The sequence below is a fragment of the Oncorhynchus masou genome, chromosome 6 (assembly GCF_036934945.1).
Source record: "Oncorhynchus masou masou isolate Uvic2021 chromosome 6, UVic_Omas_1.1, whole genome shotgun sequence".
Lineage (NCBI taxonomy): Eukaryota > Metazoa > Chordata > Actinopteri > Salmoniformes > Salmonidae > Oncorhynchus > Oncorhynchus masou.
The window spans coordinates 17626004-17639020 of NC_088217.1; the positions used below are offsets into that span (position 1 = coordinate 17626004).

General features: G+C 42.9%; 1 protein-coding gene across 2 annotated transcripts in view; it reads left to right on the plus strand.

The window, feature by feature from the left end:
- LOC135541434 (disks large-associated protein 4-like) overlaps positions 1–13017 on the plus strand; it is a 67293-nt gene that overhangs the window by 46231 nt on the left and 8045 nt on the right. The window contains exons 8-9 of one of the 2 annotated variants that reach the window (XM_064967686.1): positions 1222–1313; positions 11102–11266. In XM_064967686.1, the coding sequence (XP_064823758.1) occupies positions 1222–1313; positions 11102–11266 (257 nt within the window). Of the gene's footprint in view, positions 1–1221; positions 1314–11101; positions 11742–13017 lie in introns of those variants that run through there. The other variant, XM_064967685.1, reaches the window with a different exon arrangement.

Consider the following 13017-nt stretch of genomic DNA (forward strand, 5'->3'; position numbering starts at 1 on the left):
TCCAGAATTACACTAATGTACTCTGGACCTGATTACAGATCCAGATTAGTACCTCAACATCAGGCTGAAATAACACACACAGACAGACACACTGAACAGTCCTCACACAAAATCTCAGTCAAGCATGCATGCTATATCAGAATATCTTGACCAAACTAAGAAAAAAGCAAAGGGTCATTTTGTGTCAGTGTATGTTTCTGCCATTTGCAGTGTGTGTGCTTGCGCATTCATTTCTCTCACTTTTGGCACGATAGAGTTGACATTGAATCTGATTAGTGCCGGACCATAGAACCACCTGGTTCTGCTGGCCCCCTAATCTCAGTGAATCTGATTCATTGCAGGACTATAGAAACACCTGGTTCTGCTGGCCCCCTAATCTCATTGAATCTGATTAGTGCCGGACCATAGAAACACCGGGTTCTGCTGACCCCCTAATCTCAGTGAATCTGATTTATTGCAGGACTATAGAAACACCTGGTTCTGCTGGCTAAGAGTGCTACCTTTAAAGAGGATAACACTGCCCATTACACCTAATCCTCTTGGGTGGCCCCCATGTAGTTTTTAGACACCTCACATTTGCTTTGGTTTGTTTTGGGAACGTTGCTGGGATGGTTTGCTGTGTTAATGCGATGTTTCTGTTTGAACAGGCTGAGATTTTTCTCCCTCACAAATCATCTTGTCTCCCTGTGACAAATCCTTTTCAGAGATGTCCTTGTGTGCAATCTAGCTGTCAATTTAGTTGTACAGATAGAGGGAAGTGTGTAGAGACAACCACATCTCCTCTCTTATGATGGTAGTGTTCTAAACCCATACTTTCTTGGGACGAGTGACCTTTAGGCCTGGTGTCCGTGCTCAAAAAGGTCCTCGACTCTCAGTACGTGGCAGAACAGTCTTGTTTTTGAGAATGTACTGAAATGAATGTATAGGAAGACCTGATACACATCAGTTGCTAGGGGGGAAAGTTTATTAGCGTTAGGTTCGAGTTTTGTACCTAAATGGAGCAATGAGAGACACTCCTTGACACGCTCTGTTTATTGGTGTTGCATTCCCAATGCCCCAACAAACTGTGTGTATGTGTGAGTGTCTGCCTGACTACCTAACTGTCTGTCTATGTCTGCCTGCCTGCCTGTCTGTACCTGCCTGTCTACCTGTGTCTATCTGTCTGTCTGTGCACGTGTGTGTCAGTATGACTCAATCTGTATGTATTCTTGTTATCTGCAGTGTTGGGGAAAGTCCGCAGTGCAGTGGGCAGTGCTCAGCTCCTCATGACCAAGAAATTTGAGCAGTTCAGAGGACTGTGTGAACAAAACTTGGTAAGTATCAACTCTCCATGTTACAACTCACCCATACCATTTTGGAGGCTATATACAGGGGGTACTAGACAGGCAGAGGCAGTAGGGATTTTCACACCTACAGTAGCCGGGCTATTAAACATCCCCAGACAAAACAATAAAACACCATCACCAGACAAAACTATACAACACCATCACCAGACAAAACAACACTACCACAACACCATCACATCACCAGACAAAACAATACTACCCCACCACAACACCATTACACCATCACAACATCAGACAAAGCAATACTACCACAACACCATTACACCATCACAACATCAGACAAAACAATACACCACACACCATAACCAGACAAAACAATACTACCCCACCACAACACCATTACACCATCACAACATCAGACAAAACAATACTACCACAACACCATTACACCAACACATCACCAGACAAAACAATACTACCCCACCACAACACCATTACACCATCACAACATCAGACAAAACAATACTACCACACACCATCACAACATCAGACAAAACAATACTACCACAACACCATTACACCATCACAACATCAGACAAAACAATACTACCACAGCACCATTACACCAACACATCACCAGACAAAACAATACTTCCCCACCACAACACCATTACTCCATCACAACATCAGACAAAGCAATACTACAACAACACCATTACACCAACACATCACCAGACAAAACAATACTACGCCACCACAACACCATTACACCATCACAACACCAGACAAAACAATACTACCCCAAAACAACACCATTACACCATCACAACACCAGGCAAAACAATACTACCACAACACCATTACACCATCACATAACCAGACAAAACAATACTACCCCAAAACAACACCAATACACCATCACAACACCAGACAAAACAATACTTCCCCACCACAACACCATTACTCCATCACAACATCAGACAAAGCAATACTACAACAACACCATTACACCAACACATCACCAGACAAAACAATACTACCCCAAAACAACACCAATACACCCACAACACCACAAAACAATTACACCATCACATCACATAACCAGACAAAACAATACTACCCCAAAACAACACCAATACACCATCACAACACCAGGCAAAACAATACTACCACAACACCATTACACCATCACATAACCAGACAAAACAATACTACCCCAAAACAACACCAATACACCATCACAACACCAGACAAAACAATACTACCCCACCCCAACACCATTACACCATCACATCAACAGACAAAACAATACATGACCATCACATAACTAGACAAAACAATACTACCCCACCACAACACCGTTACACCATCACAACACCAGACAAAACAATACTACACCATCATATAACCAGACAAAACAATACTACCCCACCACAACACCATTACATCACCAGACAAAACAATACTATCCCACCACAACACCATTACACCATCACATCACCAGACAAAACAGTACTACACCCTCACATAACCAGACAAAACAATACTACCCCACAACAACACCATTACACCTTCACATCACCAGACAAAACAATACTACACCATCATATAACCAGACAAAACAATACTACCCCACCACAACAAAACAATTACACCATACACATCAAATAACAGACAAAGACAAAACAATACATACAGACCAATCACAATACTATCCACCAGACAAAACAATACTACCCCACCACAACTTCACCAGAAAAAACTATACTATTCCATACTCTACACACACATCAAATAACCAGACTTAACAAAAGTTAACACAACCCAACACACATCAAATAACCAGACTTAACAAACCCTGGATTAACACAATATGTGGACACATTACCAGATAATCAATCCCACATACTAACATTACCAGAACCACTTATATTACCAGATAATCAACCCCACATACTTACATTACCTGAAAACCACTTATATTACCAGATAATCAACCCCAAATACTAACGGAGCATACAGAAAGTATTCAGACCCCCCGATTGAATAAACTTTTTCCTCATCAATCTACAATGAGAACTTGTTCTCAACTAGCCTACCTGGTTAAATAAAGGTGTTCTCAAACCTGGTTAACAAAAAACATCGAAAATCAAAAAGGTTTTTAGAATGTTTTGCAAATGTATTACAAATAAAAAACAAATACCTTATTTATAAATGTATACTTATTTATATAAGTATTCAGACCCTTTGCTATGAGACTCAAAATTGAGCTCAGGTACATCCTGTTTCCATTGATCATCCTTGAGATGTTTCTTCAACTTGATTGGAGTCCACCTGTGGTAAATTCAATTGATTGGACATGATTTGGAAAGGCACACACTTGTCTATATAAAGTCCCACAGTTGACAGTGCATGTCAGAGCAAAAACCAAGCCATGAGGTGAAAGAAATTGTCCGTAGCGCTCCAAGGCAGGATTGTGTTGAGGCACATATCTGGTGAAGGGTACCAAAACATTTCTGCAGCATTGAAGGTCCCCAAGAACACGGTGGCCTCTATCGTTCTTAAATGGAAGAGGTTTTGAACCACCAAGACTCTTCCTGGAGCTGGCTGCCCGGCCAAACTGAGCAATTGGGGGAGAATGGCCTTGGTCAGGAAGGTGACCAAGAACCCGATGGTCACTCTGACAGAGTTTCTCTGTGGAGATAAGAGAACCTTCCAGAAGGACAACCAGCCAGGCCTTTATGGTAGTGTGGACAGACGGAAGCCACTCCTCAGTAAAAGGCACATGACAGCCCGCTTGGAGTTTGCCTTAAGGCACCTAATGGACTCAGACCATGAGAAACAAGATACTCTAATCTGATGAAACCAATATTTCACTATTTGGCCTGAATGCCAGGCATCACGTCTGGAGGAAACCTGGCACCATCCCTACAGTGAAGCGTGGTGGTGGCAGCATCATGCTGTGGGGGATGTTTTTCTGCGACAGGGACTGGGAGACTAAAACGTTCCACGGGTAAAACGTTCCACTGCAATAGTGAAGGTGTAAACTTGGCAGTAGAAAATCTTAACAGTATATTTGACCTCTCAGTTTCCCTATCAAATCTAAAAATATCAAATAGAAAACCGAAGAAAATTAACAACAATTACAAATCGTTTGATGAAGAATGCAAAAATCTAAGAAAGAAATTGAGAAACCTGTTCAACCAAAAACATAGTGAGTCTACGCCTTCACTATGGTGAATCACTAAAACAATACAGAAATACACTACGGAAAAAGAAGGAACAGCACGTCAGAAATCAGCTCAATGTAATTGAAGAATCCATAAACTCTAACCACTTCTGTGAAAATTGGAAAACACTAAACAAACAACAACACAAAGAAGTGTCTATCCAAAATGGAGATGTATGGGTAAACCACTTCTCCAATATTTTTGGCTCTATAACAAAGAATAAAGAGCAAAAACATATACAGTGGGGCAAAAAATTATTTATTCAGCCACCAATTGTGCAGGTTCTCCCACTTAAAAAGATGTGTGAGGCCTGTAATTTTCATCATAGGTACACTTCAACTATGACAGACAAAATGAGAAGAAAAAAAATCCAGAGAATTACATTGTAGGATTTTTAATGAATTTATTTGCAAATTATGGTGGAAAATAAGTATTTGGTCAATAACAAAAGTTTATCTCAATACTTTGTTGGCAATGACAGAGGTCAAACGTTTTCTGTAAGTCTTCACAAGGTTTTCACACACTGTTGCTGGTATTTTGGCCCATTACTCCATGCAGATCTCCTCTGGAGCAGTGAGGTTTTGGAGCTGTTGCTGGGCAACACAGACTTTCAACTCCCTCCAAAGATTTTCTATGGGGTTGAGATCTGGAGACTGAAATGCTTCCTACGAAGCCACTCCTTCGTTGCCCGGGCGGTGTGTTTGGGATCACTGTCATGCTGAAAGACCCAGCCACGTTTCATCTTCAAAGCCCTTGCTGATGGAAGGAGGTTTTCATTCAAAAACTCACGATACATGACCCCATTCATTCTTTCCTTGACACGGATCAGTCGTCCTGGTCCCTTTGCAGAAAAACAGCCCCAAAGCATGATGTTTCCACCCCCATGCTTCACAGTAGGTATGGTGTTCTTTGGATGCAACTCAGCATTCTTTGTCCTCCAAACACGACGAGTTGAGTTTTTACCAAAAAGTTATATTTTGGTTACATCTGACCATATGACATTCTCCCAATCTTCTTCTGGATCATCCAAATGCTCTCTGGCAAACTTCAGATGGGCCTGGACATGTACTGGCTTAAGCAGGGGGACACGTCTGGCACTGCAAGATTTGAGTCCCTGGCGGCGTAGTGTGTTACTGGTGGTAGGCTTTGTTACTTTGGTCCCAGCTCTCTGGAACGAAAGGCGGCCAAATGAGGTGTTGGCTTTAGGGATGATCAGTGAGATACACCTGCTGGAGCGCGTGTAGATGACATCGCCGAAGTCGAGGATCAGTAGGATAGTCAGTTTTACTAGGGTAAGTTTGGCGGCATGAGTGAAGGAGGCTTTGTTGCGGAATAGAAAGCCGACTCTAGATTTGATTTTCGATTGGAGATGTTTGATATGAGTCTGGAAGGAGAGTTTACAGTCTAGCCAGACACCTAGGTACTTATAGATGTCCACATATTCAAGGTCGGAACCATCCAGGGTGGTGATGCTTGTCAGGCTAGCGGGTGCAGGCAGCGAATGGTTGAAAAGCATGCATTTGGTTTTACTAGCGTTTAAGAGCAGTTGGAGGCCACGGAAGGAGTGTTGTATGGCATTGAAGCTTGTTTGGAGGTTTTTGCTCACCGTTCTTGTGATCATTTTGACCCCACGGTGTGAGATCTTGCGTGGAGCCCCAGATCGAGGGAGATTATCAGTGGTCTTGTATGTCTTCCATTTCCTAATAATTGCTCCCACAGGTGATTTCTTCAAACCAAGCTGCTTACCTATTGCAGATTCAGTCTTCCCAGCCTGGTGCAGGTCTACAATTTTGTTTCTGGTGTCCTTTGACAGCTCTTTGGTCTTGGCCATAGTGGAGTTTGGAGTGTGACTGTTTGAGGTTGTGGACAGGTGTCTTTTATACTGATAACAAGATCAAACAGGTGCCATTAATACAGGTAACGAGTGGAGGACAGAGGAGCCTCTTAAAGAATAGTTTACAAGTCTGTGAGAGCCAGAAATCTTGCTTGTTTGTAGGTGACCACCGTAATTTACAAATAAATCCCTTAAAAATCCTACAATGTGATTTTCTGGATTTTTTTTTCATTTTGTCTGTCATAGTTGAAGTGTACCTATGATGAAAATTGCAGGCCTCTCTCATCTTTTTAAGTGGGAGAACTTGCACAATTGGTTGCTGACTAAATACTTTTTTGCCCCACTGTACATGATCAAATACAAATCTTAGAATCAACTATTAAAGACTACCAGAACCCACTGGATTCTCCAATTACCTTGAATGAGTTACAGGACAAAATAAAAACCCTCCAACCCAAAAAGGCCTGTGTTGTTGATGGTATCCTTAATGAAATTATCAAATATACAGACAACAAATTCTAATTGGCTATACTAAAACTCTTTAACATCATCCTTAGCTCTGGCATCTTCCCCAGTATTTGGAACCAAGGACTGATCACCCCAATCCACAAAAGTGGAGACAAATTTGACCTCGATAACTACCGTGGAATATGCGTCAACAGTAACCTTGGGAAAATCCTCTCATTAACATCCGACTTGTACATTTCCTCAATGAAAACAATGTACTGAGCAAATGTCAAATTGGCTTTTTACCAAATTACCGTACAACAGACCATGTATTCACCTTACACACCCTAATTGACAACCAAACAAACCAAAACAAAGGCAAAGTCTTCTAATGCTTTGTAGATTTCAAAAAAAGCCTTCGACTCAATTTGGCATGAGGGTCTGCTATACAAATTGATGGAAAGTTGGGGGTAAAACATGCGACATTATAAAATCCATGTACACAAACAACAAGTGTGTGGTTAAACTTGTCGAAAAATACACAAATTTCTTCACACATGGTCGTGGTGTGAGACAGGGATGCAGCTTAAGCCCCACCCTCTTCAACATATATATCAACAAATTGGCGCAGGCACTAGAAAAGTATTCAGCACCCGGCCTCACCCTACTAGAATCCGAAGTCAAATGTCTACTGTTTGCTGATGATCTGGTGCTTCTGTCACCAACCAAGGAGGGCCTACAGCAGCACCTAGATCTTCTGCACAGATTCTGTCAGACCTGGGCCCTGACAGAAAATCTCAGTAAGACCAAAATAATGGTGTTCCAAAAAAGGTCCAGTCGCCAGGACCACAAATACAAATTCCATCTAGACACTGTTGCCCTAGAGCACACAAAAAACTATACATACCTTGGCCTAAACATCAGCGCCACAAGGAACTTCCAGAAAGCTGTGAACGATCTGAGAGACAAGGCAAGAAGGGCATTCTATGCCATCAAAAGGAACATAAGCAAATCCAAATTTGATAAACTCCCATATCTACTGGGTGAAATTCCACAGTGTGCCATCACAGCAGCAAGATGTGTGACCTGTTGCCACAAGAAAAGGGCAACCAGTGAAGAACAAACATCATTGTAAATACAACCCATATTTATGCTTATTTATTTTCCCTTGTGTACTTTAACCATGTGTACATTGTTACAACACTGTATATATATGTATGTGTGTGTGTGTGTGTGTGTGTGTGTGTGTGTGTGTGTGTGTGTGTGTGTGTGTGTGTGTGTGTGTGTGTGTGTGTGTGTGTGTGTGTGTGTGTATATATATATATATATATATATATATAGACATTTGTAATATCTTTATAGTTTTGAAACTTCTGTATGTGTAATGTTTACTGTTAATTTTTATTGTTTATTTCACTTTTGTATATTATCTACCTCACTTGCTTTGGCAATGTTAACACATGTTTCCCATGCCAATAAAGCCCCTTGAATTGAATTGAATTGACTAGTCAGGATTGAGGGAAGATAAATGAAGCAAAGTATATTCTTGAGGAATACTTGCTCAAGCGTGCTCAGGACCTCAGACTGGGGTGAAGGTTCACCTTCCAACAGGATAACGACCTTACAAAAAAACAGAGCAAAATATAATGCTATTTGGCCTTAAACAGAGAGTACAGTGGCAGAATGGCACACAGCCCAAACATTGCAGGAGTGGCTTCGGGACAAGTCTCTGAGTGTACTTGAGTGGCCCAGCCAGAGCCCAGACTTGAACCCGATTGAACATCTCTGGAGAGACCTGAAAATAGCTGTGCAGTGACACTCCCCATCCAGCCTGACAGAGCTTGAGAGGCTCTGCAGAGAAGAATGGGAGAAACTCCTCAAATACAGGTGTGCCAAGCTTGTAGCATCATACCCAAGAAGACTCGAGGCTGTAATCGCTGCCAAAGGTGCTTCAAAAAAGTACTGAGTAAAGGTTCTGAATACTTATGTAAAGGTCATATTTCAGTTTTTTACTTTAATACAATTGCAAAAATGTCTAAAAACTGTTTTCGCTTTGTCATTATGGGGTATTGTGTGTAGATTGTTGAGTTTTTTTTAACACATTTTATAATAAGGCTGTAACGTTTACAAAATCTTAAATACTTTCCGAATGCACTGTACATGACCACAAAACCCCTTACATTACCAGATAATCAACCCCACACACTTACTTGACCAGATAATCAACCCCACACACTTACATTACCAGATCACCATCCATCCCACACCCTTGTTTACTTTACTTTGTTAAGTTTATTTTTACATGGACAGTGCACATTGATCAACATTTCTGAAAAAGTGCTAGTTTTAGCAAGGCCTGCTAATTTTCGACCACAGTCCCTGGGCACACTTTATCACATCACTAGACAAACACATGCCAAATGGAAAGACACAGAGCTTAAATTTGGCTAGCTAAGTGACAAGCTGAATGCTAACAGACAGTAAGGTCAATGGAGAAGTGATTGATGGGACTTTTTCCAGACCTGAGTGGTTAAACTATCGTAAGGGGTGGACATGGCTGTATCGTTCTCAGGGCAGGTCTGCCGGTTTTGACTAAGATAAATAACTTTTCGTAGCAGGTTAGGAGAATTAACGTGGCAAGTTAGGAGAATGTTTAGGGTTAGCTTTAAATGCCAAAATTGTCGCAGACACGACTCAAACATATCTTGCTACAACCAGACCTGCCCGTGGAACAGTCTTGGTTTACACTAATGTGATGCTGTGTAGACATGTCTCTTTGTATCACGTCACTCTACTGATCTCAGTACAGGGTACTCAGACTGACACCCCCAATTATTAGGATAAGACTAACCTCAGGTTGACGGTCTGCAAATGCCTGCATTTTGTTGGTAGCATTCTCTGACTGTTAGCTATTCTCAGTGGAAATTCAGTGTCATCGTATTCGGAATGTATTATGTTCTCTCAAATGAGAGAGAGACCAGCAGTTATTCAGACAGAGGACCGACAAGCTGTGGTTGTTAATGCAGTTTTAATGAATAATGATAATCTCGTCATGAAGCTCAGTGTAAGTATCAGAGTAGCAAAGGCTACTGATTGTGTTGATTGAGTCAGTTATAATAGGAGTCTATTTTAATGCAGCTACATTATTGAACTCATGTTTTGTATTAATCGTTGTGCAGTGAACCTTTTTGGTTAGCGATTAATTGTGAAATGATGTGGTATCCTAATAAAATTCTATGAAAGGGCACCCTGATCCAAAATAAGTTGAACCATTGTACCATTGCAAAAAGAGTTTGACATCCAGAATAATGTTTTTCCTACATGTAAAAAAATGTATATTTTGTATTTATGGACAATTTCCTATGGATGCTTTTCATATCATTACACAGAAATTCACTCTTTGCATGCTAGTGCTACCATCTTTTGTTGTGCGTTTTGTTCTGTGTATTCTCCTATTTGAAGATCCAGAATGCAGAATTAGCATGATTAAACTTGGCGGAGAGTTGAGTCACAAGGCTCTGGATAAGGGCTCAAACCCCAGTCTAGTTGCAGCTGCAAAGATGCTGCGTGGGCAAGAAACACAAGCAGACCCAACCATAACAAAGAGCATTAGTAACAGAATGAGTGAGTCAGGTGGGAAGAAAAACTATGGGTTTCCGTATGTGGCCCAGGTTCTCTGAAGGAAATTAGGGCGTTATCTCACTATGGGGAATGCTAGAGAGGGCGTGTCCCATAATGAGATGTCACACCGAGTCGACTGAAAGAGAACAAGTCGAAGTGTGACCGTCATCCCATCCATCTGCTCTGACTGACTTATTTTACATACTTTAAAAGGAGATGAGGCAAAACAGAGTCCCTTCCAATTCCCTACGGTTCATGTGAAGTGGTCAGTCCACCTTTTAAAAAAGTGTTGTTTTTTCTTCACAGGGAAAAAATCTATTAATAGTCCCAATAAAGCAGTATAAGTTTTTGACAGGCATACATTAAACAATAATACAGTAGCATCAACATCGACACCTTCCAACATACACAATATTTACCCAGAATAGTCAGATGGAATTAAACTATTCAGTTTGATGAGGTCTCCTGCCATTGTGTTGTAAGACAGCTCCCTCTAGTGTCAAAAGTGGACAAAGCAACACTGAATTCATTTAAATCTCCTCTTTTCAATCTCCTCTTCATGCCTCTCTCCTTTTCTCCCTTTCTGCCCTTCTTACATCCTCTCTCTTCACTATTTCTTTATTTTCTTCCACTTTCCCACACCTCTCTTTCTCCCCCATTTTCTCCTTTCTCCCTCCTTTCAGAATGTGAACGCCAACCTGAAGCCCACAGCCCAGGACCTGGCAGGCTTCTGGGACCTGCTGCAGCTCTCCATCGAGGACATCAGCCTCAAGTTTGATGAGCTCTACCACCTGAAGTCCAGCGACTGGCAGCCCCCTGCCGTGGCCCACTCGCCCCCCGAGCGGAAGGTACTTCCCACCCCTGCTGCCCAGTGCCCAGGCTGGGGTAGGAAAGCCGCCGTAATCGGCCTCTCTCCTCCCTCCCCACCTCCCCTCTCACTTCCCCCCTCCCTATGTGAAGTGAACACTAAAAGGGCCTTCCCAGCCCAATGTGAACGGGCTTGGGAGAAGGCACCTCCCTTTACACATGCATGGGCTTCAATCTCAAAGAGGACAGTTTATGACTGTTTCTGCAGTTTAAGCCGCTCTTTTAAAAATGCATGTCGGGGTACAAGACATGCTCTGCTCTGATGTCTCAAGTATGGTAATGGCAGAGCTGCATCACGTCACGGAATGTGACCTGGCTTTACGCTCTCTCCTGTGTGTGTGTGTGTGTGTGTGTGTGTGCGTGTGCGTGTGCGTGTGCGTGTGCGTGTGTGTGTGTGTGTGTGTGTGTGTGTGTGTGTGTGTGTGTGTGTGTGTGTGTGTGTGTGTGTGTGTGTGTGTGTGTGTGTGTGTGTGTGTGTGTGTGTGTGTGTTTACCAGAAGTCCTTACAAGGATAGTAAAACAAGGAGAATTCGGACAAGGGGGGACATTTGGCTGGTCCCCACAAGGAGAAAGGCTATTTTAGGGTTACGGTTAGGGTAAAAAAAAATATGATTTTGAATGGGAATCAATTTGTTTTGTTTGTTTTGTCCCCATAAGGATAGTAAAATGTGTGTGTGAGTGTGTGAGGGAGAGCTCTTTGTGACTGTGTATGTGTGAATATATAGTTCATTTGTGTGTGTGTGTGCGTGTCTGTTGTCTGTCTCTCTGTGTGCGACACTGCGTGTTGGGGTCGTAGGGGGGTGATTAGTTGGTATGATGCATATGGGGGTGGTAGAGGGGTAATTAGTTGGTATGATGCATGTGGGGGTGGTGGGGGGGTGATTAGTTGGTATGATGTAGGGGGGGATTAGTTGGTATGATGTGTGTGGAAGTGGTGGGGGGGTGATTAGGTGGTATGATGCGTAGGGGGGTGATTAGGTGGTATGATGCGTGTGGGGGTGGTAGGGGGGTGATTAGGTGGTATGATGCATTTGGGGACGGTGATTAGTTGGGATGATGTGGAGGTGGTAGGAGGGGTGATTAGGTGGTATGGTGCAGGTGGAGGTGGTAGGAGAGGTGATTAGGTGGTATGATGCGTGTGGAGGTGGTGGTGGGGTGATTAGGTTTTATGATGCGGGTGGAGGTGGTAGGGGGGTGATTAGGAGGTATGATGCAGGTGGAGGTGGTGGGGGGTGATTAGGTGTTATGATGCGGGTGGAGGTGGTAGGAGGGGTGATTAGGTGGTATGATGCGGGTGGAGGTGGTAGGAGGGGTGATTAGGTGGTATGATGCATGTGGAGGTGGTGGGGGTGATTAGGTGGTATGATGCGTGTGGGGTGGTAGGTGGGTGATTAGGTGTTGTGGTGGATGTGGTAGGGGGTGATTAGGAGGTATGATGCGGGTGGAGGTGGTAGGGGGGTGATTAGGTGGTATGATGCGGGTGGAGGTGGTAGGGGGGTGATTTGGTGGTATGATGCGTGTGGGAGTGTTAGGGTGTGATTAGGTGGTATGATGCGTGTGGGAGTGTTAGGGTGTGATTAGGTGGTATGATGCGTGTGGGGGTGGTGTTTAGTTGGTATGATGCATGTGGGGGTGGTAGGGGGGGGTGATTAGTTGGTATGTTGCGGGTGGAGGTGGTAGGGGGTTGATTAGGTGGTATGATGTGGGTGGAGGTGGTAGGAGGGGTGATAAG